General features: G+C 39.0%; 1 protein-coding gene across 4 annotated transcripts; it reads right to left on the bottom strand.

Moving 5' to 3' along the window:
• Positions 1 to 651: 651 nt before the first annotated feature.
• LOC133463985 (ligand-dependent corepressor-like) lies at positions 652 to 26,734 on the bottom strand. 4 transcript variants are annotated; one of them, XM_061745859.1, is made up of 7 exons: positions 26,417 to 26,734; positions 16,555 to 16,620; positions 15,849 to 15,928; positions 15,479 to 15,611; positions 14,816 to 15,136; positions 14,611 to 14,698; positions 652 to 7,108 (listed from the first exon to the last, which is right to left on the bottom strand). In XM_061745859.1, the coding sequence occupies exons 1-7, from the start codon at positions 26,619 to 26,621 to the stop codon at positions 2,401 to 2,403; spliced, it is 5,601 nt and encodes a 1,866-aa protein (XP_061601843.1). In that variant the 5' UTR covers positions 26,622 to 26,734; the 3' UTR covers positions 652 to 2,400. The 4 variants fall into 4 exon arrangements, with proteins under 4 accessions (XP_061601843.1, XP_061601844.1, XP_061601845.1 ...); XM_061745860.1 differs by having other exon boundaries at positions 26,413 to 26,647; XM_061745861.1 differs by lacking the exon at positions 26,417 to 26,734 and adding an exon at positions 17,441 to 17,494.
• Between the last annotated feature and the right edge of the window lie 293 nt (positions 26,735 to 27,027).

Raw genomic sequence — 27,027 nt, forward strand, 5'->3', positions numbered from 1 at the left:
CCGTTGGCTTGTCCAGTAAAAACTCTTATTCAGTGGACAGGCGTCGCATGTTGGTGATGGATCAGCAACAAACAAGTTAACGTATTCAGAGTGATGGAAACGAGTCAGAGTGTAGAAGAATAACTTACATCTACCCTGCAAAGTAATGATTCTGAGTGCCGTCTAACCATCAGTTTTAAAAGAAAAAAAATTAGATTTTTTAACCGTCGATGCCAAATCTGATTCAAACAGCTGTTAATACTGAACAGCAGCCACTTCCACTGTTCCCATCGCTGCTGTCATCGTCCTGCTCAGCCCGGCCCGAGACTCCCTGCAGGGATGGGCTGATTTGACCGGCTCTTCAAGACCCTTGGGCATAGTTAACTTCTATACCAACCATTAAAACATTTGCTTGATTTTAATGTTCTCTGTTGATTCTAGGGAGTGTAGGACTTATAAACTTCATGTCACATTGACAAGTGATGACTGAGATGATAAACAAAAAAAGATGTCCAATACATGCATGCGGCTGGGTACTACATCCTCCTTGTAACGGTACAAGTACAACGTGGCCTGCAGGTTTCACTTCCTTTATATTTAGAAAGTGGTGTTGGATTTTCATTAGCATGTTAAAGAAAAAATAAAGATTAAAACATTGGGAAAGAGTCCAGAAACCATAAAATTCAAACATCTTTATATTCACTCCAGCAAAAATACAAACTTCTGAACATAAAGATGCCTCATTCTTGGGATTACCACAAATAAAGCATGTATTTCTTTCTTTTCTAATATACAAAATCAAAATCTTTAAATAACAACTGTAAAGAATAAACACGTTCAAGTCTGATATTTGGTGGGCTGTTTCAGATTTGCTAAATTAGTTAGCCTACATGGAGTTCTTAAATAACAATAAAAACATGGCAGATCAGTTTTGCATTAACAGATTTACCCTCGCAAAGAAAATTACCATATTTAAAATAACACTGTCCTAAAATTGTGTTTTCTTTTACTCCGATCATACACTCATGCACATTACTACTGTGAAAGTAAACAGACTTCACATTATGAGAACTTGCCCCACAGTCAGTGACAATATAATAACACAAAACTGCAATAGAAAACAATATAACCAGCCTGGGAATTATCTATCAGGGAGGAATCACCACTCTTCAATGCACCATATGTAGTCAAGACATTATAAAGTTCATATCAAGCCTTTGTTCTGAGGAATTATTGGTTCTTAAAGTGATGCACAAGCCAATCTCCCAAAGTCATTTCACAAGGTCTTAGCATTGCTGCCACAACCTGTGCACACAGTCTTTACTGGGGCTGGTGTGTTCAACGATCAGGCTAATAAATATAGTGCTGGGTTTTCTTAGTTGCATTACAAGAGTTGCTGACTCCACATGAAAGAAAAGGGTTTACCACATGCAGAAGCAGGTGAAGAACTCAGACAGTGATGGGTGAAGTGGTACACCTGATCCCACACAGCTAAATAATACACGCTTTTGACACATAATGAGTAAACCTGTTTTAAAAAGAAATCCAGGCTTCAATACCCAATACAGCTTTAAGAACAATTTTATGTTAATGCTTTGGGAAAATAGGCATAAAAATGAACCTGTCAGAGCAAGTGAGTCAGACAATCTGAATGCTGTAGTCAACAGAAACATTTACAGGTGAGGCGCGAGGCACCTGCTGTGGGAACGGAAACAGTTTGCACTCGCTCCATGAAGTACATGAATGTCAACTGCCTCTCCGGGGACAGGAGAGAGGGGTTTTCACATTTAGCAACACATTCATTTACATTATAGTTCATAAATAAGGCACCTGGTCACAACAGCTGCATACATGTTGCGATTGGAAGACAGGCTGGAGATACAAACTGCCGACCTACTTTTATTCAAACTTCTACCCCGTCAAGCTTTCAGACACCAAAGCAGTATGTGCTTTAATCTATAATAATGCTTATATACAAATAGGGCCAAGAAAAGAAACGAAGAACAACTTAAACTTGAATGAATGTCATGTCTCCATGATAACAGCGTCCCAGCTTTATGTTTGTTATCTCAACTTCTAAAATTATGCAAGAGAGGCTGATTTTATCTCCAGCCATGTCGGAGAGTGCTGCACATCATGCAGGACTTTTCTGGAGTCCCTCAACTCATAAAGAAAAATTATCTCATCACATCTGCATTCTCACTCAAAATCTTTACAAAAGCATAAATGAATTCAAAAAAGAAAAAAAAAAGCAACGTCCTTACTATTTTCTACTGAGCAAAGCATTCGTCTGAAGAATTTGCAGAGAATACAAAATAGATACAGTTTGGTCCTTTTAAGTATATTCCAGATAAAATGTTAAAAAACAAACAAAAAAAAAAAAACCTTGACATAAAGACCATCTTTGTCCCTGGGTCAATTTTATTTTGTCCTGGTGCGCTTTGGAGGCGACTCGAGTAGCTCCTGAGATTTCTTGGTGGTCACTTTCGCTGCACTACGGGGCAACACGGTTTCCCTGCGTCTCTTTGAAGCCCCACTTCTTGTAATCGTAGGTTCATCTACTTTCTTGGCAGCTTTAGGAGATGCATTCTGTGAAGTTGTGGACTTTGCGGCCTTCTTTGAAGCGTTACTCTGACTTCCGCTCAGAGGGACCGCTACCTCCATCTTCCTCTGGGATCTAGTTAGTACCTGGTCATGTGAGGCTTGAACCTTTGCATCCGTGCTCTGTTTTGGCGTCTCAGTAGCTTTCTCGCTACTTCGGACTTCAGCAGCTGTGCTTTGTGATGTTTCCTTTGATTGAATCTTTGCAGGATTCACTTTGTTCGGAGTACATTTTTCTACCTCTGCCTTGTCTGCTTCAGGTTGCTTCTTACTGCCGGCCTTGCTTTTTGAAGTGTCTGCAGGGATGTGCTCAGATGTTTTGGGAGAGCCGAGCCGCTGCGAGCATCTCTTTGGCAGTTGTTTTTTACTTGGATCTCTTGCAGCTCTGCCCCTAACCTGGGCCTTGACCGCTCTAACCTGAACAGGAGGCTTTGTTGAATGCTTTCCAACCAATATCTTTCTTCTCTCCACCTTTGCTGCAGACACTTTTATTTGCTTGCCAACAGGCACGCCTGATTTCCGTCCCTTCAGTAACGGCCTCGAGTTTGACTTAGCAGCAGACTTTTTATTTGCCAGTGTTTTCATTTTTTTGCTTTTTAACATTTTTGAGGCCCCCTTCAGTCCGGCGGTGGTTTGCTGAACCTGCATTTTTTCTCTAATGTTCGAATATTTCCTCAGGATCCTTGCACTGGCAGGATTTTTAGATTTTCCAGAGGGTTTCTGGGATTCGCTTATCTGCACCCTGGCTTTGGCAGAGGAGTACGACTTAGTCTGAGAATTACTGGGGGGCTCTGCTCTCTCCTTTCCTTTGACTGCACAGACTTCCTGCTCGAGCGCTTTAGCAATCAACTTCTGACTCTTGGGATTGCTCTTTACAGGAGAAGCAATGGCAAATTTTTTCAAATGTTTCTTTAAGCGCTCTGCCTGCAGGCTCGGAAAGACCCCCTGCGAGGTCCCGGACCCGCTGGATGAGCTGTGGAAGCACAGCTGAGTTTCAGATGGAAGACGTGTGTTGACCTTCTTGACGATAACGAGAGACTTTGTTTCTGTTGATTCTAGGAACCAGCGACAAATGCTGGCCAGATTAAAACCTTTCATGAAAAGCATTTGGACTGGCGAGTATTTCTGCTGATCGGAAGATTTTGGCTTTCGTGTCCTGCGTTTACTTTTCCATATCGCTGCCTGCCTGTCTGACTTGTTTCTGTATTTTGTTCCTGACTGACCTTCTTTGTCCATTTGGACCCAACCCTTCTGCATTTTATCGTACTTGATGTTCAGATTTGTAACCAGTTGTTGGCTCTCATTTCCTGTAAGCATCTCAAGGAATTTGTTGGGCATTTGTTTCGGGGGCTCATGTTTAGGGGTAATGAGCGTTAAGTTTGCACTGTTGGATACAGATGTAACAGACGCTGATGGGGATCTCACCTGAGCTTTAGCTATTCTCTCTGGCATCGTCTTAACGGGGGAAGCTACGTTACTTTGTGTTGCTGCTTCAGCGGGGGCACCAGTCGCAAGTGCAGCCAGTCTTTGTGATCTTAATGCCACTTTCCTTCGGTCCGTCGATGGTGACGGAGTAACAGACTCGGAAGACGTCTCAGCCTTGCTGGTCTCACTTCTTAACGGCATTCTCGTGGGTCTGTTTGGAGAACTGCTAGCATCCCCGCTTGCAGACCTGCCCTCTGAAGATAGCAGGCTTTTCTTTTGAATCAGAGCAACATCATTTGCATTTGCCTCCTTTCCAAAAACCCGTTTACTTCTCAAAGGCATACAATGTGTTTGCTCTTCCGTCTTTACAGGACTTTGGTCTCCTACAAGTCTTGATTCTTCACTGCTGTGTTGCTCTTTTTCATTCTTACAGCTGTCCGCAACCATTTTAGCAGATCTTAATTTCGGTTTGGTGTCCGATCCTCTTTCTGGTTCGTTCTTATGTGCATCCTCTGAGATTTCCTCATCTGGCTGTTTATCTTCCACATTTAATACCAAAGTATCTGGGGCAGGGTTTTGTTGGGGCTTTTCAGAGTCTGGAGATTCAGATGGCCCAACTAGAGGAGATGCAACAACAGGAAGTGGATAAGGAAGGAGCAGAGGGGAAAGCTGCTCTGGAGGTGGAAGAATAAGGGAAGAAAGATTGGGAGAGACCCTGGTATTGACCATTTTTGAAGTGGGTGGCGATGCTGGAGGTCCAACTGGCTTCTGGCTGGCTGATCTTAGCTGCCGTTTGGACTCAGTATTCTGAACTTGATCAGCAGCCTGATCAGAGGCTGAATCAGAACTAACGTTACCTCTTGAAAAACTCTTTTGTAAAAGGTTTTGTTTAGTCCTTGAGGTAAGTTTAGATACTGGGCTTGAAGGCGTGTCAGAGGAAGAACCTCCCACCTGTTGACCTACAGGACTAGTCTCTAATGATTTTCCAGGCATGTGTGTTTCAGGGGGAGATAGTTCCAACGTTTTGTTTTCAGCAGCTGAATCAGGAGTAGCATTGACCAAACTATTGCTAGGAGAAGATTTTACTGGACTTTTACTAGGTGATGTGGGGTTGCTGCCTGGTCTTTGGCGCAGATGTCTGTCAGAGGCCGATACGGGTCTACCATTAACATATCCCACTATCGGTGTGTCTTTTGACACAACCTGGTTTAGTTTTGAAGTTTTGTTACATTTTTTCCTACGCCAAGGTGGCAACTCCTTCAGGAGTGCGTCAAATGACATTTTGGACAAATCATTGCCACCTTCTTTGTCTTTTGTCTCTATGGGTACAACAGCGTCAATATTTTCAGGTGTTTTAACGTCTCTCTCTTTGACCACCTGCTCCTCTGCTGAGCCTGCCGTGGTCGGCTTTTCTGTCATTTCACTATTGTCATGGTGCAACTGTCTCTCAGACTGAAGGTCCTGAGGCTGCTCATCTTGCACCTCCTCTCCTTTATCCTCCTCAACCTGGCTCACTGTTGACGGAGTGCTCGGCTGCTGGTCGCTCGGTTCACTGTTAGGTATTTTATCAGATGAAAGCTGTGGCTCAGCTTCTTCTATAGTAATATTCTCTACCGGCTCTATGTCGGATTCTGCTACAGTTTGCTCACTATTGCCATGTGAGACCTCTCCAGGCTCTGGATCGCTTTCTTTCACTGCTTCTAAAGTTGGCTCATTAACACTTTCATCACTTACTGCCATCATCTCTGAATCTGCAGTTGCGTCCCCTTCTACATCCGTGTTCGCGACAGTGTCTTTGTTTTCTATTGGACACCTCAACGGGCATGGTGAATCAGGCTGATTACTCTGACCCTGATCCGTCTGACTAGGTTCGACAACAACATTATCTACTTTACTAGCTGCTACCTCCACAGCATCTCCTGCCCCTGGTATTACACTCTCATTCGACTCTTCTATGGGCATTTGTTGATTCATTGTCTCTCTGCATGCACCAACAAAAGGCATATCCACAGGTGGTAAACCTTCAGGCTTTGAAAGTATTTGTTTCGGGGTGACCAGTGTGGTTAACGCTGGCATTTGATGGGGACAGTTGCCCCTCCCTGCCAATGTCCGAACAGTCTTTAACTCCCAAATTTCATTCGAATACAAGTGTCCCCTGGTGCTTTTCCTGGCATTGCGCCGTGGGAGCACGCTGGATCGCTGTTCCTTAAAACACTCAGTTATTGGCTTGTCAATAAAAACAATGTCACAGTGGCCAATGTCAGGATCAACAACTGCCTTGCAAACGGAGTCCCTGGTCCGATGTTCAGAGGATGTTCTGACCGTTTTTCTGGCAGTCCGAGTAAGGTCTGAAGGAATGGTATTGTGTACTGGAAACAATTTTGCCGGTGTCTCTTTGGCATGCCCGAGAGCCTCTCTCTGTTTGGCCTGATGTGCCTGACTGTGTCTTTTCACAGAAGAGCTGAGTCTGGCACTGTGAGTCTCTGTTCTGCTGGATGAATTTGAGTTGCACTCTCTGTCCTCTGAGGTGTCCGATGGAGAAGAAAGAGTGGTATTGAGCACACATAACTTCCTACCAGCAACAGCGGGACTGGTCATGATTTTCATCCTAAGAGGTGCGTGTTCACCGAGACGACTATTCTCTCCGTCCACTGGATTAGTAGTGGGAGAGGCCAGAAGTTGACTACTTGCTGACCCAGGGCTGCAAATATCCAAAGTAAGGCCAGCAGTTACAGATGTTTTTGGGGACACACCATTCTCTGGAGACTTTTTCATTACACAGCTGCTTGGGATAGACTGGGACAAATCCTGGACTTCTGCCTTAGGAGTGGATTCACTGGGAAATCGTAGATCAGGGTGTGATTTCTCTGGGGTGACTGCACCAGAGTTCGGAGTGGAACAAACAGTTCCCTGGACATCAGAGACGGAGTTAGAGGTATCCTGCATACTGGACGATGAATGTGCTTTGACTTCCATCTGAAGAAAGCCTATGGCATCCACTATCTGTCTCTGATGGTGGGGGCACAGTTTGGCCATGAACTGTTTCAGTGTCGAGGTGGAGTCCCGATCGTTTGCCTTTCCAACACGGATGTCTGGAGACTCTCTATGGAGACAAAAAGAACAAAACAGGTTGCATTTTACATCAAAAAGAATCTGTAGATTCACAGTGCTGTCCAACATGTGATCAGCAAAAGGAGAGAGAGAGAGACACACACACACACACACACTTCAATGTTAAGGGGTATACAATCCCACCTATTTTACAGTTTAGTGATTGTTTGTTTTGCATTTTATTTTGTTTATCTTAAAAAGTGTTGGTTAAATTGAACACTGTTACAAATAGAACTTCGATTGGGGATAAATACAGTATTTTGATAAGGCCAAAAAAGATACTTATACATATAAATAAAAGTATTGTTCTTTCGTCTTTTGTTGTTGCCAGATTCAAACACTGGATCTCCGAGGCCACGCATCATTAAACTGTGTAAAGTAACTGTGTAACAAACTGGAATATTCTTCAGCGAAAGAGAGTCAAATATCATGCTTGTGTGTATAATTGTTGTTTAAAAGTCCATTACTATTAAAACACAATACTATATGTACAAACTGTAAGGCTACAGTGTTACACTTGTGTTGCAACCACAACTCTGATGCGGATCTCGTGATTTATATAATTTTATTGATAGTGTTAGTATCTTTTCTTTAATTCAAACAAACTTGCACATTTTAGCGTTAGTGGCCAAAATAACAAAGCTGCCAAAAAATAAAATGTAAGGATTTCAGTTCCATCTCTGAAAAACACCATGAAGATGAATGCATGACAGAACTCGGTGTTGCATCTGAGAAATATTATAGGATTTTCAAATGAAATACAGAAATGCAACTATACATTGGTACACTAAGCACTTTTTCCATCCTAAATGTGTGCTTTTTGAAGCACTGACTCATAAACAAAACCCAACCTAAAAAGCCCTGTTGTTAGCATCTTACCAGGGTTAAACAGATGGCTGTGAACACAAAAGCATTTGTACAACAAGCCAAGATTTAACCACCGCAAAAATGCTTTTAACATATTATGAAAACTTTCTCCGCTACTAAAACCCTTTTTCACATCCCTGCTTGCAAGGTATAATCATGAAGCGTAGCACCTGAAGAGCAAGTGTTTTTTTCCCTGAGGATTTCATTAAGTAGTATTGTACTAAACTGAAACAAAGTACATATACAACTTTGTATTCCAGTGAAATGGCATATCCAATCTAACAAACAAAAAAATAAGCTGAATTAAAATTTCAGTATACATAAACAGAGATAGTTGAAGAAATGCAAACAATGCTTGAATGTACACTACTAGTCAAAAGTTTGGACACACTGTTTCATTCAAATGCATGGAAAAGTGTGCCCATACTTGACTGGTGTGGTAGGTATAATGCAAATATATTTGTAGTACCATTATAAATATTCTAATCATAAAGATTTTTAGGAAATACCAATATACAGTATAGACTACCAGATAAATGTGGGCACCGCATCACAATTTTTCAGTTAGACATTATCCAGACTTTGCACTGCTTTAGTAGTATTTCAGTGTCACCGTTATTTCTCTTGATACATTAATGACAAACAATGAACAAGCAAACACTTGCCATATAAAACAAATATCTCTGGGACAAGCGTAATTTTAACTCAGTCATGCAAACAGCAGCCATTTCTTTATATAGTGAACATGTTACCCCGAAAATACAGAAGCAGTTTAAAAAAAAATAAATAAACACTAGTCATTTGAATAGTCATATTAACTGCAATTGCTAAGACGTTGGTCCTCATATTTGTCAAGCATAAGAAAACCAACTTGCGTCAAGATAAATGAAAGAAAGTCTTAATTACTTTAAATACACGTTATATACATTTTACACTTGAGTCAGCTAACTCTTCAGTGTAGTAATGTTTTCTTTTATTAAAGCTGTTTACATTCATAGTTACTTAGCTTAGCTTAGCCGTTGAAAAAAAAACAAAAAAAAAACAATTTTTTCAATACTTTTAAAAAGGGTAAACTGCAAGAACATAAGTAGTAGTTTGAGAACGTATCTAAAAGAGAAAAAAAATCTCCAACAAAGTTGGAAACCATGGGAAAACCATTTGTAGAAAACAAAAATGAGGATCTAAAAAGCTCCGTCAGCACCCCAAAGTGATACTAATCTGAGAAAAAGAAAACATTAAATCCCTGTTTATTTACCAAAAACATGTTGTTCAACTATTTTCACCTTATCATAAACCTTATGGCAAATATCTATTCTAAATAATTTCAGGGTTCAGCATTTTATTGAAGAACTTGTATATGAAATAGGAGAGGTTAAGTTTAATCTGATAAGAGTTTCCCAGACGAGGTCAGACCTCTTATAAAGCAACAACCGATACTGATGAGCACAAAATCTTAAATTGCTAACTTATAAATTAAAAAAGAGCATGTCTGTCTTTGATATATTAATTGAAATATTAGAAACTGCAAATGACTTCTGAGTAAATCCGGAGGATTGTCCGTTCCATGAGTTAGTCAACCCGACGACCGCCACCAAAGCGACTTATTCAGTCGCTTTACAAACACTAAGATTTCTGTACCAATCAGTTACCAACTGTTAGGATAAAAATCTTTGAGCCATAAGAAATGAAGCCATCAATAAGTTAAGACAAAAACACGAAAAAAAAAATTATACATTAAATAATAAATATCTACATTTAGAGCAAAAAGTGCCAAAATAAGTCCAACAAGTTAGATGGCAAGTTAACCACCTTAATATTGTTACTGTGCCATTTATATACAAGTGCTAAAGTTCTTGTACTTTAATTTACTCCTTACCTTTTTTATGCAACACTAAGACTAAAAACACAAGTGTTAAAAACTTAGAATAAAAATATGTATTTGTCTAAAAAACACCAAAAGGTCAATCTCAACAGAACTGTTCTTCTGAAAGGCTCCAACTGTTGCCAAAACTTTGAGTTGCAGGTTGCAGGATGCAGCCCCCATATTCTCCAACATCCTGAGGTAAAAGTGATAATGCACCATGAGGTATCCTGTCGGAAAAGGCTAAACTCTCGCAAAAAACTTTTAGTTAAAAATGGCAACAGTGAGGAGGTTTTCTGTAAGTGTTTTCACTCATAATAGTTTAGATAAAGTGACAGAATAACCTCATGTCAGACTACATTTTAAGAGAGCAGCATCAACCTGAGATCTGCTGGGAGACGCTTTCCACGTTTCCTGTGTTGAGCTACTCAAAGCAGAAAGTGTCCATCCATAGCCTTAAATGCTTTGATTTAATTTGCAAATGTTTTCTTCTAGTTTTTCCCCAAAATGTAAACCCAGTTTTGGATGTAGCTGTCAACTTATGATCCAAAAGTATGGCCCATGCAAATATTAAACAAGACAAAGGAGGGAAAAAGAAAAGAAACAGAGAAAAAGGAAGGTTTGGACTTAACTGCATAAAGTAATAAGGGCCTTTGATGGTTAAAGAAATGTAAATCATCTTCTAAATGTGCCATGGCCTTATAAGTAATACATCTGAAGTTGGGTCACTGCAAATAATTCCAGGGAAACTTAAGATAACTTGAGAAGTAGGGTACATGTAAGGAGGTCTGACTGAAGTAAAGAAGAAAAAAAAAAGAAGATACTCTGCATTTCTTGTATTTGCATATCAGAGGAAACACCTGAAGTTTAAAAAAAAGAACCGAAGCACTGCTGGTAACTGCTGAAGGTAGATTGTGAAGACATCTGAGATGTCAAGCCATATGATTTATGGGAGCACATCTGTAGCTGAGGTATTATGTTCCAGTATTGCCTTATCTGACAGAATATGTTCCTTGAGTACTGCATCTTAATCTGAAACTTCATCTAATGGCAACTAAGGCAGTTATATACACACTACCTAAAAGGCTCAAAATTAACAATAAGAAATACAAATAAAGGGAACAAACCAACCATTCTCTTGACTATCATCTTAATTGGAATTTAAAACTACAACTAGGAAATTAGCTTCAGCCACAAGTACCAGAATAGAATAAATAAATATATTATATAGACCATTTGAACTTAATAATATATTTTGACATATTCCTAATTGCATTTGGAAAACAGTGGGGGATTTTCCCATTAATAAATACCTCCTAATATACTTTTACTTATTTAAGTGGTACTCAGAGTTAACAGGATATTTGTGAGACCACTACATAAAGAAGACACACAGGGGCGCCATAAATCCGAAGCTAAAGTTGGCGCCATGCATATAAAACATCTTTGAAGTTATAGTAGTAGTATACATAAATAGTCTAATTAACAAATGCTCAGTACACTCTCTGGCCACTTTATTAGGGTCACCTGGTATACCTAATATCATGGGCAGAGAGCGTGTGTTTAAAGTGGTCAAACCCAGACAACACGTAGTTCACACAGATTTGTCAATAACTTAATGATCAAAAATGGAGGTAACAATAAATACAACTGAGGTTTTGTGGTAAAATAATTGAACTACTACCAGTGTCTATCAGATATGTTAGTTTGTTTTTTAATATATATAAATATATATATAAAGCCCCTCTCATTATTAGTATGTTAGAGATGCATCAGTTGTTGGGATACATGGCTTCCATCATGGGCATCACTGCCATCATCTTCAACTGAGTTCTCGTGTTTCACAGAGACAACGAGGGAGTTTGGGAACTCTTTCCCATCAGGACACAGTGAAACATCCTGTCCCTCCACCTGGCTTATCAGCTTCATTTTCTTTTTCGGGGGATGCTTCAATGTCCCCAGGCGCTCTTTAACTTTGTACTCCAGGGTGCTGTGTGGAATTCCATAGATTGACTGGGCTTTAGATACACTCATTTTCCCACCCATCACCACCACAATAGCCTCTTCCAGTAGCTCAGTGTTGTATTGCCGATACCGCCCCCGTTTCTTCCTTGGCTGCTTGTTGCCTTGGTCCGACTCTGAATCCATAGAATGATTCCCTGTCACGGACTGACATTCAGCAGGGAAAGTCCAGTATTCCCTCTCTGAACCTGAGCTATTGGAGCCCACACTGCTCCTTTTCTGGATCTGTCTGGGGAGAATAGAACAGAGCTTCTTTCCATGACCATTCTCACAGAGCGATCCTGAATATTTGGTGCAAACTGACTTCCAGTGCAGGTCTGCCGCTTTGGACAAAACTCGCACCTGGGGAATTTTGAGGTCAAAAGATGAATGAGAAAGGGAAAGGCCTTGATCCCTCCAGGTCTCCTTGAGGCTTCCTTGCTCAGTGGAAAGTGACTTAGTACAAAGTCCTGCAGTTTCTAACAACTTGGGGATGTCTTTAAGGTTATCATTAGCTTCACTGCTGGTTTTATGTTTGATTAGGGTCCCAAAGTGAGATTTGGAATTCCAGGAAGAAGATCCATTTCTGAAAAGGTCAGTGGAGATGGACTTGTGGTTATGGCTGAGAAGTGACTCTGGGTTGCTCTCCAGATCGGTCTCCGCTTTGATGTGCAGCGAGTTTGCAAAGGACGAGGAAGGCTTATAACAGTCAGAGTGGCCGAAATCCTCCCTCTTCCTCCTCCCATCCTGTAGACTCTTCATAAACAACCCGACTTGTCCATCTGCTCTCAAGGATCCCCTGATTGGATGGAAGGAAATTGGGTGTAAGCAGAGCTTGCACAGTGCCCTTTTCTGTTTTCTAAAGGAGGATGGGTTGGGGTGGGGGTGGGGGAGGATGTTGGCCACTCCTTTATTATATGACCTTGCTTTGGTAACATCACTACGTAATAGTGGGCAGCAGTGTGTGAGATTTAAGAATGAAAAAGGCTCCGGTGTGACTTTTCTTTTGTATTTGCTCTAGTTGATAACCGTTTACAAAACAAGAACAGAACAGAAAAGGAAAACGCAACAATTAAAATAAAAGTTTAGAAAAAGGCACCTCTTTGAAATTCAAAAAAGGCTGAATATATTTCTGTGGCTCAAGAAGCACAGCCAGGAGGAGGGATTATTTGTCCTTGCAGTAAGGGAGCTTTGCATGTAGAATTTAAGCAGGGCACAATAAATATGCCACACAAAATGACTAATGCAAATATAGCTGTTGGCATTTTGTGTGTGACGTTACCACTGAACAAGCACAGCAATAAAAGAGTAAGCCAGAAAAGGGTTGTTGAGCATTTCAAACAAAACTGAAACCCTACAAACAAGTTTGAACCTTACGTTAATACCTTTATTTATGTATTTACATCCCAAAAACATTGACTGTTCTTTCCAGTGCCTTATTAAATTGGGTTTTTATTCCACCATTAGACCATACTTAAAATGTTTTCACATGGACACCAATTTTGTGTTCAACAGAAGGGTTCACAGGGTGCACGCTGTATATCAGATTCAAAGCTGGATCAAAACAAGAGGCGCAGAAATTGAAAAGATCCTATCAACTCTCAAGGCAGCAAAAGATGTAAATGAAAAGCAACTGGCGCTTCATTTATTGCACTTAATTATTAATTAAAGCTACTTTCAAGCCTAGTTCATTAATAACATAAAAAGAGGCTTTGCTGTCAAAAACAAAACTACAAAACAAATCTGATTTACATGAAATAGTTCTCAAATGTTTGATTTCTTTAACTTAAATAAAATCAGAAGAAATTACAAAACAAAAATTAAACGGAAAAATTAAAATGAAGCCTTATGATTGGGATTAAAGATGATAAAGGAAATGTTTATTTTCCAAAACATGCCTTCATAAAGAAATAGAAAACCAAAAAAGAAAAAACTGCTTAAAACCAGATCGGAGGATGCTCACATTATAGAAACTATTTGTGTTACCAGCATAAGAAACAGGCGAACCAACAAAATGAGAATTTGATTTTAAAAACAACTCCATGTTATATTTTCAAATTATTCCTTAGAATACAAGGGTGAAGAATTAAATCTAATGTGTGCTATATTAAGTTGATAAGAAGAACCTGTTGTATAACCGGATGGGATCACACACAAGGCTGTAAAATTCATTTTTCATCGCACTTGTAAAGGAGCGGCTCAATCCTCAAAAAAGTAATTTCATAGTTTTATATATTAGAGCTTTTAGTTGCATTGGTTTATAATTGTACTTTTTAAACTCTTCTAGCATTGACAAAGCCAGCCAATGTTATGCCAAGAAAATACAAAAAAGAATCTAAAAAACAGCTGGAATAATATGTTCAAGCCCCATACACCCACAAATCAATTTCTTTCTAGCGGTCATATCAATGATTTCTCTCATAAGCAAACACCTTCAAATGAAGGGAAGCATAACATAAACTGCTCTTTAATATGTGGGGGTGACATTTAAAGGGCAGTTTCAGTGGAACATATGAGATTTTCCTCCGTTTCAGTTTTTCAGTTCTCTAACAGAAGATTCTGTTAGCTGTAATATAGATGTTGCCGGCCCGTTCTGTCGAGCCATTAACTCACCACGTTTTAGGACAGAAAGTTCAGAACTCAGCTGATGCCAGTGCATTCATTTCCCAATAATAAAACACATTTTTTTCTTTCTTTAAATGATCATGAAGCAATTGTTCATTACCACTTTAAGACTATGGACATCAAAAAGAAACTGTCCTTACCTCTTCAGCGTGGGTGTGGCTGGCGACAAGCACGGACTTCGAACAGCTGAAATGGGTTTCTTTTTCATGGATAAGTCAAGAACTCCATCTATCAAAAAGGACAAAAAAAATCTTTAGAATCAAATGTTAAACTCAAACAGGCCCATAGCCAGTTCACCAGCTCAGTAATGAATAAACTCCTCTGTTTGAGATTATTTCACACTACCTTGTTCACTTGGCTCCGCTAGGAGCTTCTTCATGGTGAGGTCAAGAGGAGCATCCTGGTCGCCCATAAGGAGCTTGCTGAGGACGGGGTTCTGGTTGTGTGCTGGTCCTGCCACGGTGGCAGAAGGGCTGCTTGGAGGGGGAGGCCCCGTCAGCACAGATAGGGCCGACGGGCTTTGGTCAGAGAGAGGCTTGTAGTCTGAGTGACTTCCCTGAGGGGAGCTGGTTTTAGAGGTATATTCAACGGCAAACTGACTGATCATTCTCTGAAGAACCTCTCGAGCCACTACTGGAATGTGTGGGTCTGAGAAACTTGGCACATCTAAAAAGGAACAAATATGGTGATAAAAACCGTGAAAACTAAGCAAATTTCGTTACTGAGCCAAGAATGAATAGTAAACTGACCACCAAGCATGCAAAGTATGTTGTCATAGTATTTTTAAAGTAAAATTTTGCTTGTAGCGAGTCCACAAATCAAAAAGAAATTAACCAAACTGCTCAGGTAATTTCCTATATAGTACAAGTGTGTATCGACATAATAGTAATGTGGATTAATGCATATCCATCAACATTTACAACCCTAATGGATGGCTGGCTTTCACAATTTTCTCTAAGCTCATTATTGCCACAGGACTGCAAAACAGAGCAAGACATCAAGACTCACCTTTTCTGCAGAGAACTGCACTAAGGAATTCTTCAGTTTGTTTCTCAAATCTGATGATTGTGATCTGATCTTTAACCAGAAGACGCCTGTGTGTATCTTCAATACCTCCCTTGCTTGAGCCAATAAGGCGTTCCTGTCAAATTGATGAGCCGTTAAATTAGTGGTATTTTAATTTGGACATGATGCATCAAAACAAGACTTTTTTCCAGTTTAGATAAACAATTTGCTCAAAATATTTGTCCAAGTAACTTTATCATGGCGCTATATATCAACCATTGTGTTGTTTATACCACATCCAGTTGGAACAATGATTATGTAAATATGTCATGGCTGTCAGTGGGTTGGGAGAAGAGGAGAAAGGAAATCTTACTTTCACTTTGTCTCTTTTTAAACAGCAAAATAGACAATTTTCATCAAACGACCAGTCAGATACTGCAACAGGCTCAAGCTCTGTGGACACAAAAAACAGAGGACTGGCAATGAACATAAAGTTGGTTTAGACATTTTTGTTTTCCAGTTTATCTTAGCTGAGAAGAGCAGAATATTTTTTAAACTAAAGTTTCATTAAAACAGAATATACTGTTATACAGCAAATGGAGCAAATCAATGAAGGGATTCTTTTTATTCATAATTATTTAAGTGTATCATATTAATTTGGAATTTCTCCTTCTTAGCACAATACAATCGCTGAAGGAACTGTATGAATGAAATAAAAGAGTGGGCCGTAATGGAAAGTGATTTTTTTTAGGACTCACTGAATAAGGAATACATTCAATTCAACTGAAACTCCAGCAGCAAATGCTAATGCAGAAACTGTACTTTGACTCACAGCAAACATAATGAAAACACAAACAATGCCTGCTGTTGTCTAAGCAACATTATATATTGTAGAAATGTCTATAGGATCCCACACCACCCAAAATATCACTTTTGCAGGGACACAAGCAATCTTCTCTTCTGGAAGCAGTGGCGCTGTCTTGTCTGCAATGAATGTACTTGGGTACCACATGGTACAGTGCAGCAGCATTAGCAGCATTAGCAGCATTGTGAAAAAGAAAATGGTCTGGGATACTTACCCTTAAAAAATTTCAGGTCTTCCACCAATGTTGGACCAATGAGACCTTTAAGAATGTTCTCAAAACCTAAAAAAAGAGATATAACTCACTAAATATATACCAAGTAGTTTTCATTTGCAAATTGAACATACATATTTTGAACTCACAACAGCTTAAAAAAACGAATTAAGACACAATATTGTGCCCAAATCAAAACATAGACTCAAAATGATTAAAACAATCTTTTCTGCTTCAGGGCCCACCTTAATTTGTACTGGAGAAAGAAATAAAACAATATTTGAAACTTATCAACAGGATAACTGAAATTTTACATGATAATGTCTTGTTATTTCATATGAGGACCTCTTATTAGCAACACATGTGTCTTTTAAAATAAACACTATGAGCTGTCACTTCATCAGTAAATGCATGCTTCATCCTCCAGTTGCCAAGAAACTAAAGCACCCAGAGTTTAAAGTGAATGTATGTACAAAATGGCTAGTTAAAAGTGTTGTAAGTGGTGTCATTAAAATTGTCAAGTCAATAGAGAAGAGAAGTTAACTGACAATTTACATCTGGGGGAAAACAAACAAACAAATGAAGACAACAATTAACAAATAAATAAAAGGACTAAACATGACATTAACAATACAACTATGCAATAGCAGCTTACCACCCCTGGCTCAGAAATTCAAAAATCCCAAATGAGTAAATTGGACTCAAACAATTTGGACACTTTTAAAACAAGACAAATGATTGTTAAAAAGCTATATTAAATCATACACTGAGAAGTTGCATTGAAAATAAAAATAGATTTCAAATTCAATTAAAATGTATATCTCAAGTTATCAAAAGGTTGTATAGGTTATATTGAATTTGTAATCTGACCACAAATTATAGTGAGTACCTTTTTGCTCTACATCTTCAGCTGAGAAAGCAGTAAGAAAGCGACCGTCCTTATCATCCACTCCCCTCCAAAACTCAGAGTGAACGCAGTACAAGATGTCAACTGTAAAAATGCCCCACTCTGCCTTCCTACAAATTCCCACCCACTTTTCAGCAGTCAAACATAAAGAGGGGTGGGGGTGAAGCAGTGATCACACAGCTTCGCCTCTAGCTGCAGCATGACTGTTTCTGGGTTAGTGCACAGGACTTTAGCTGTAGCTACCCAATCCCTTTTCTGAAATATTTCAGAAGCACGAGTAAGAAAGTGGGTCAACCACTATCGTTGGACAGTGCAGTACCATGATGTCACGCTACTCTTTAGGAATTCAATTTAGGGCATTTTACAACACGGTATACTTTGGGACCATATTATTCATATACACACACATATATATATATATATATATATATATATATATATATATATATATATATATATATATATATATATATATATATATATATATATATATATATATATATATGCTGTATTTGCCATGTGTACTTTCAAAGTCAATTTACATTGTAAAAGGACTAATTAGTTATGATGAAGTTGGAATAAGGTCAATATACATACAATTATAAACACATGATAAAGAGATGTAGCAAGATTATAGCAAAAAGGACATTAGGGTCAAGAATGTTAGCAAATAAACATAATAATCTAAAAAAAAAATATCAAGTTAGTGGACTTAAAAATCTTTATCCATTGCCAAAACTGTGGCAAAAGAAAACACCTATGCACATTACTGTTTTGACACATTAAACCTTTTTTTAAAACAGATTTTCATTCTCAATTATTGGTCCATATCTTTCTTCAAGAATTTCAAGTTATTCATGTTATTAATCATTCCCTATGTGATGACACTTAGGCCTTTCTTTCAGTCTGCACCGATGTTACACGTAGTCACATTGGGAGAGGATTGCACGTCAGGTTGTGCCTCAGCCTACACCAACAAGTTCACACCTACGCTGTAGCTAAGCCGCAGCTTTGATGCAGTTGTATAAATCAAGCTTTAAGATAACATTCACACCCCTGGTTGAATTTCTGTCATCCAAATATTCATTTCAGCTTTCATCCAGGCTATTTATAGCAAATTATAGGCGCTACTAAAATTTCACAGAAGTTTTGCCATTGAACTGTTAAAGCTGATGGACTTTTGAAACTTCTAAGACACAGACTTGATGAGTGTATTTGGTTCAAAATGTAGTTACTTCTAGCATTTGTTAATACACGTCTTACGTAAACAATTATATGCATCTTCAAACATGAAAGTCTCCTGGCCTGTTTGTGAAGGCCATGTACACTAACGGTAAGTAGTAACTCTGCCTAATAAGCCTTAGCCTTCCTCTGACCTACATGTCAAGCAGAACAGAGATAGAAAGATTTGGACTATGTGACACCCATGTCCTTCGCGTTTAGAAAGAGAAATCCCCCAGATCTAAGATCCAATCCCTTACCCATGTTTATTGTTCACTTAAACATAATAAATTATAAATAATTACACCATCTACACTGCATCTTTCTGCAGCTATACATGTTGGTAATGTTGCCAGGCACAAATTTTCTGACCTTTTCTCTGTCTACAGATAAGATTAATTCAATCTCCTGCAAAACTATTAAAGACGCCAACATGACTTGTACTACATCAGTTTATCAGTAAAGTTACCCTTCAAATCTTTTTTAAAAATCCAACTTCCAGCCTTGGCATGAGATAAAGTGTTCTTTCCTGTGGATGACCCACCCTTCCCTCTGCTGCTCAAGAGGCTGGCAGTTTTTAGTGCTGCACCAAACCCCACTAAGCCCATCCCCCTCTCAACTACTGTACACTAGTATCTCAGCAGGAGTGACCAAAGGCTTGTAGAGATGGAGCTTCTCAAAGCTCCAAATTAGCATGAGATCAAAATATCCTTCCCATGCATTTTGGATGTCACTTTTGGGAATACTACTGCTAATTACTAAAAGAAATGTGTATATTATATATATATATATATTTTTTTTTTTACAATTTTAAATTATATAATTACTCAGACATTGTTGCAGATGGAAACATAACTTATATGAAGAGGAACTATATGCTACAAAAGATGTGAGATGGTGCTGGATGAGTGAAGAATTGTACTCATACAGATGAACAAAAGTAGTGCAACTTCCAGATATTTAATCCGTGGTCGGCTTACCACATAAATGCTATGACAGAAGCTCAACAATCTCAAAAGAAAACATTAATCGTTGCGTAATGTCCATCCACAAAGAATCACTTTACTTTGGGTCCACAGCAAAATCTTAAATGTAACATGGGTGTGGCCAAAAAAATGACTGAAATCTTATTACAACAAATACTATCCAAAAGTCCATACAGCAGAATGATATTGCAGATTTAAACTATGCAAACTAACAGTTTAATAATGATGAAAGTACACGTGGGTAACAAATGTGACCAAACAACCAGTCATTAAATCTTCTGGTTATGTCAGAAAACATCCAACTCCTTTTTGCAAATAAGGAACATATAACCCCAACAGCTCAACAGGGAGAATGCGGGATATGACTCATGCCAAAGACAAACCATGAAGAACACAATGTGTATTATGCCAATGACGACTTGTTATTTGTTTGAGCAAATAATTTATCCCACATGTTAAATGTGAGCATTTGTGACAGACATTCCAGACATTTTCGAATATCAGCTGGTTCTGTTTCATTCCAAATTTCCCCAAAACCAGACAGAACACACATTTTCAGCAACACAGTTTGCATCTGGGGGTTGATGGTCCATAAACACATGTATGGGGCAAACATACAGACAATTGTTTCTGCTGTTCTATGGGACAATTGTGCTTGTCTCTGCCCTGTGGTTTTACTGCTCACATTAGACACAAGGACAAAATGTCCATTTCAGAGACAGTGGAGTGGTGGTGGCAGTGGCGTGCAACCCTCTCCACCAAAAAGCCAAACAAAAGTAAGTCCTTGTTGTTGTGGACAGAATATGCCATTCTAAAGCCAGCAGGCTGATGCTGTTGTCATGTACTCTGCAGCTTCACGATTATAGCCCAAACACAGGGAACATTTGTCAATCATAAAGAGAGAACTGACTAAACAGTCCTGAAAGTACAGCTAGTGAGCAGTTAGAAAGCTGTTATTGTCTCTGCCTTCCTTTCTCTAACAGAGATCACACCTAGCATTGTAGCCACTTAGCTTCAATCTAATCTAACTTCAGTCTTAACAATTCTGTGTGTTTGCACCAAAATGGCAATTAATGTAAGCACTCGAGGCATAAAAACTAACCGCTAGTGTAAGCCTCAAAAATGTCTTTCCACTTATGTGACGGTGTGGACAGGGTCCCTACCGACAAACCACAGTAATTTTAACTATGTATGTGAGCAAAAGTGTACAAAAGGGACCGTACACAATTATCCATATTACGCTCATTAGATGCAAAGGGGGGAGACTTTATGGCCACTCCTTATAACAATGATCTATTTTGTCATGAATATATATACGATGTGCAATATCTGCCAATCTACCTCACAACGCTCCACCTCCTTTTTCTGCACCGTTTCTTCTTTCAACCAACTATACTGTTCATATTCTGTGATTATACATAATTTGTATATATATTTTTTTGTATTTTTTATTTCTGACTTTTCAGTCTTTTTACCCCTCCCCTGCATGTGTGTGCTAAGTGTACTGCTGACAACAAAAATAAGTTTCCCCACTGAGGGAGAAAATAAAGGATGTCTTATCTTATACAAGTACTGATCCAGCTTTATGGAAGCAGATGAGACCAAATGAGACTAATTTAAAAACGTAAAAGATAAAAATAAAAACAGATTCAATATTTTAACAACATACATAATCTTCTCTCAACACATCAGCAACTAAAAAGTTAATTAATTTAATAAGACACTCAGTGCATTTAAATGATTTTAGAAAAAGCAGAACTACTACATTAGTCTGACGGAAATTACAATTTTAAAATACTTGTAAACGTCTTGGTCAAAACTGAAACTGAACTAACAAAACTCCTCATAATCAAGACAAACACAGCCAGATAATGTGGTTCAAGTCAGGCTAATTCCTGCATGTAAACCCTCAATTCAGCTGGAAACTGAAACTGGAATACGCTCGGCAGCTGCCACCGGGGTGTGAAAGCACCCAGTTTCAAAATCAATTTAATATTTTCTATCATCTAGCATATTATGGTCTAAGCATATTTTTTTTTTTAGGGATCCACGATATCTATTGGACAGACAAATTATCAGTCGATATGGAAGGAAACTTATGCCGTTTTTAATTAACCTGTTAAGTAAATTGAACCCAATAGCTCCAATAAATTAATGAAAATTAATGAAATTACTTGCTGGCAGATATGTTTAAATAATTTAAACAGCTCATCATATCATCTGCCAATTCTAGTGTTAAAAACAACATCAAGTGTTGATATTCCTGTTTTCTTGAGACAGTAAAAATGCTAAAGCCATAATAAAGTAATACATTCATAAGGGTGATTATTACACATCACAGGGGCAGTTTATTACTGGTCTTGGTTCAAATTTAAATGATTGTGCATCTCAACAAAATATTTTTAAATAATTGCATAAAACACTTACTCAACCATACAGAGATAACTTTGTCCAATCTATGTCATAAAACATTGTGATAAATTGCTCTAATCACACCAGCCCCACCTTGCTGGAAGTTTTTATCTAACATAAAAATGTAACTTTTATGAGGCATCCTGTATTCTTTTGAGGGTCAATACAAGAAACTACTCTTGTAAACAAACACATATATGCTTATAACACAGGTAAAATCAAATGTGGATTTATTAGGGTCCACTACTGTGATCGTCCAAAGTGTGTAATTTGGTATTCGAGTCACTGTAGCTGTAATCCCACTATCAAGCCAAAGCCAAGCATATTGTGGCCGAACTATACCAGTTCCTTTCTCTGCGTCACTCAGAACTAAACAGAGCCAGTCCAGGCACATCCTGACCCTAAGATACTGGCAAAATCTGTCTGTGTGCCCGAGCAAGCCTAAATGGATCTAGAGGCAGTGTACAGGGAGAAGGAGGCTTTTACAATTCAGCATATCTCCAGTTCAATTTATGGTTCTTCTTATTAACTATATTTATGATATACTTAAGATGGTCTTTAACATTTGTCACAGATATGGCAGATTCAGTTTCTGATGAACTCCAGATACCTTTAGCAACATATTCAGTATTTACTTGACAGACAAAGCCGTTTTTCTCAGAAAACTGGATCAAAAAAATCTGTTCTCCAAATCATTCAGTTTAGTGTTTGTTGCTTTACAGACCAGCCTCACTATTTAATATTGTGTTAATGGAGAGTCTGTTATAACGACAAGGTGTGAGTTTGTGACTTTGTAAGTGCAATCATCTAGTGTGAAGTTGCATCGTCTGACTACTTTAGCCATTAGCTCAAGAAACATGAATTATTCACCCATCATTTGTTTTTTTACAGAGACACAAATCACAGTTTCTCAGTCTTGTGCAGTTTCTGCTCACTGCTTTGTTCACAACTGAGCTCAGGTGAACTGTGAAGCAAACTAATCATATCAGTGAGTGATTTCACACCATGGATATTTCACCAAGAGATTACTGTAACATTTTCTACCACGACAACATTATGGCCGGATCAGCAAAGTGGGGCTATCGGTCTGACAGGAATGATTTTTCTATGTGCAAATCGAGGCCAGAGGCAATTAGCATGTTTAGGCCTCCGCCCAGCCTAGCTCCACGGAGCGAAACAAAAAACAAAGTGGAAAGGCGATTGATTTAAAAATGGCCTCTCTGTCTATCAAGACTCTTAAACAGAGTAAATCTTCTCAACTAACCAGTCATCTATCATCTTTAGAGAGGTACACTGTCTGAAATATAACATTTATAATAGGGGCCTTTACATCATTCACTGGAGGAGTAAATAAAGAGTAAACACAACTAATACACAACTAAGCAGATCATTATTTTCCCATTCCTAAATAAAGTTAAAGCATTAGATTGACATGTCGTTTTTTGTGTATTTGCACAGCACTATCCACAAGTCCAAAGTTGCTCCCTTAGATGTGAAATTAAGAATGAATGTGGCTTTTACCTTCATTTGAATTGGTTTACAACAGAACTACGAGATCACATAGACCAAATAAAAGACGTAGACGAGTTATACTATAATACCTGCACTGAAATTTAAGTCTAGTTTAAGAATAGTGGTAATAAGTTGCACTTACCAAACCACAGGCCTTATATCCTTACAAGCACCAGGAAACTGCACCATATTACACCGGTCATGATATCGCTACACTGGCTTCCAGTGAGTCAAAGGATAGAGTTTAAAATCTTACTGCTGGTATACAAAGACCTGAATCGTCTTGGACCAAAATACATGCTTGATCTGTTAGTTCCCTAGAACCCTTAGGTCATCTGGATCTGTTTTTTTGTTTGTCCCAAGAACCAGAACCAAGCAAGGTGAGGCAGCGTTCAGTTATTCTGCTCCTCACCGGTGGAACAAACTTCCTGTAGACCTGAGGTCTGCTGCAACTGTCAGATCCTTTAAATCAGGACTAAAAACATTACTGACTACATTTACGTGCAGTCAAAATTCGAGTTATTGCTAATATTCCGGTTACTGAAACATTCGGAATATTCCGTTTACATGCGTGAGCAAACAGGGTTATCCCTGTATACATGGTAATTAATCATTTGGGATATCTCAATCAAAACAGCGACGCGCGGAGAACATCATGACGCAATTCCCGTCATTTCCGCTTCTTCTTCGTGTATCCAAATTCAAAACAAATGCTGCTTCGCGTAACTATTCGCTCACCTTCTTGTAAATATCGCTATTCCGGTACTTTTTACCGTCTACAAATGCCAAAATGTTCATATCCTTCATTACATTTCTAAAATGATTAGTCTCCTCCTCACTCCAAAAGTGTGGCGTGGTCTTGCGTTTCACCGTGTTTAGAAGAACATCCTGGACTCAAAAGACCAAGATTCCTTGCAAAAAGAGCATGCACAGAAAACAAATTCATGTTCCATTTGATCGGGATATCCCGTAGGTGTTTACATGACCGAATATTCGGGTTTTAAGTAACCGAGGGGAGCAAATTCGGGTTATTCAAATGGGTTATTGGTGTTTACATGGCCGTGCAAAACCGGGTTATTGCTAATATTCGGGTTTTAAAAAGGGTTATTGACTACATGTAAATGCCGTCACTGTTTACTGAAGCGTAAATTAAACACTTACCTGCTGTACTCTACTGCCCTTACTTTTTAACAACTTGTGCTTTATATCATTTTACCTCTTTTCTTATCATTTTATTTGTTAGTTACTGTTTAATTGTGTCTTGCCGCTTTTAATGTTGATGTAAAGCACTTTGAATTACCTTGTGTTGAATAGGGCTATACAAATAAACTTGCCTTGCCTATATGTACTTATGTGATTATGTACAGTTGTTTAGTGCAAAAAAATAAATGTAGGTTCTTTGGACATGTTAGTGTGATTGGGTGTATTAGCGTTGAATTACAATATCATTGTGCTGACATTTACCACGTTTAAACTAGGGGTGGGCAAAAATTGTGACAGTCCTGGGCATTGCCACTCTCTACCAACCCTGCACTGAGCTCAGGTTTTATTTCATTTTATAATTTATTTTTATATAACACAATTGCATGTCCTTAAAAAATGAAAAATAATGGACAGAGGTTTATTTATTTATGGATGTATATCTATACTGACTGATCACTGTGCCTGTCCTTGGTTTTAGTACCCATCTTTCTTGTGTTTATTATCATTTGCCACATAATTAAAGCAACCTCATACTAAATTTAATGTTAATTTCATATGATGTAAATAATATGAAAAACATATACAAATATGTTGTAACTTTAGCTTGTATAGTTATAATAAAACATTGTTTTGACTCAGTTTGTCCCATGAATTGTCACTATAATCTGATGAACGTGCAACTCGGATTTTAAGATCCATCACTATCATCTGATGTACATATATACACAACTTGAATTTTAAGATGTGTAATGCATTTTTAAATTTTTCGGTGAACTATGTAGAATATAATAATCGGGATATCGCAATCGTATCTTGGCTTAAGTATCGTGATGCGTATCGTATCGTGAGGTCCTTCCCAATACCCACCTCTAGTTTAAACGCAAGACTTATAGGCTTCCAGTAGACTTGTGTTGTGGAGTCTAATAAGGATAAAGGCGTTTAGAGTCAGAGCAGGAAACTGGTCCTTCAATGGGGGGTCTCTTCCACTTCCTCAATGGAGCAATGCACGTCCACGGACGAGTAGTCATTTGAGAAAGAAGACAAGTAATCTCATATTTAACTAATAATATCATATAAACGGGATATGTCGCCCTCCACCACCCCTAAAATACAGTATCCCCGTCACACGGAAGACGCAGTTTCGCAAACGAGCCGCTTGTGGGCCGAGGTGACACCCAGCGACGCTCCTGTTAAACCTGATTTATGGTTCCGCGTTAAAACGACGGCGTAAAGTACGCGGCGACGCGCACCCTTACGCTGTAGGCTCTGCGTCGGTGTAACGCAGAACCATAAATCCGCCTTTACAACAAGCACGGTGCCCTTTAAACAAAGATAATGTTGCGCCACTAAACACTTTTGAGTCTCCAGCCAAGACGGATAAAGCATAAAACAGCACAGAAATCCTCAAGTATGGGGTGCAATATTGTCACAAACTGTAGCATTTAACTAACTAACCCCAACTGGCTGCCGTGAGGAGGAAACAGTTGAGGACAAAAAAAAGTCGTCCGGGAGATGCCCCGAGTCAGTGCGGTAATAGATGCTTATTTACACCGATAAAGGTCACAAAGAGGGGGAAATCATTTTAAAATTTAAACATGTGCAACGGGGCTGTATCCTTACCTACACAGTGAAGGAGTTTGTGTCGCCACGAGTGGAGTTCCTGCTGAAAGCCGCGCCTGCCGCTTGTGCATTGCTGTTTTTTGCAAAGACTCGCCATTTTCTATCGCTCGTTGGTCTGTGGCGGGCACCAGCACGGGGAGAGGGCGCGGGGGCGCGCACGCCTCGGGGACGAGGAAACGGCTCCGGAGGGGAAAGTCCGCGGTTCTCATTAAAGCATGTTTAATGCTGCTCCGTCCACTCGGCGCACGGCGAACCTCGACGCCGTCGTCTACCTTTCTAAAGTTGTCCGACGAGTCGCGTGTGTTGTGAGTCCTGCGAGGCAGTTCCCCGCCAGCACGCCAGGGGGGTGTCGAGTTTCTGAAGGCGCTTTATGGAAGTCACGTGAAAAAAAACCTGATTAAAGCCTGATTTATGCTTCCGCGTTAAATCGACGCAGGCCCTACGGCGTAGGTTCTGCGTTGGTGTAACGCGGAACCATAAATCAGCCTTAACTACGTTCCGGTTTCGATTTCATGTGATAGATAACGTTATGTCATATTAATTGTGTGACTTTACTTTTTTTTAGATTCAAGGCAAGGCAAGGCAAATTTATTTATATAGCACAATTCAACACAA

This window comes from Cololabis saira, chromosome 17, assembly GCF_033807715.1.
Source record: "Cololabis saira isolate AMF1-May2022 chromosome 17, fColSai1.1, whole genome shotgun sequence".
Classification (NCBI taxonomy): domain Eukaryota; kingdom Metazoa; phylum Chordata; class Actinopteri; order Beloniformes; family Belonidae; genus Cololabis; species Cololabis saira.

Bases quoted from the DNA above. Each gene is read 5' to 3' on its own strand.
- LOC133463985 (XM_061745859.1), bottom strand. From the start codon at position 26,621: ATGAGAACCGCGGACTTTCCCCTCCGGAGCCGTTTCCTCGTCCCCGAG. The intron at 15,929-16,554 runs GTAAGTATCCCA...TTGTGTCCACAG, and splicing joins AGACCTGAAATTTTTTAAGG to AGCTTGAGCCTGTTGCAGTA. The intron at 15,612-15,848 runs GTAAGATTTCCT...TCAATTTGACAG, and splicing joins TAAAAAGAGACAAAGTGAAA to GAACGCCTTATTGGCTCAAG.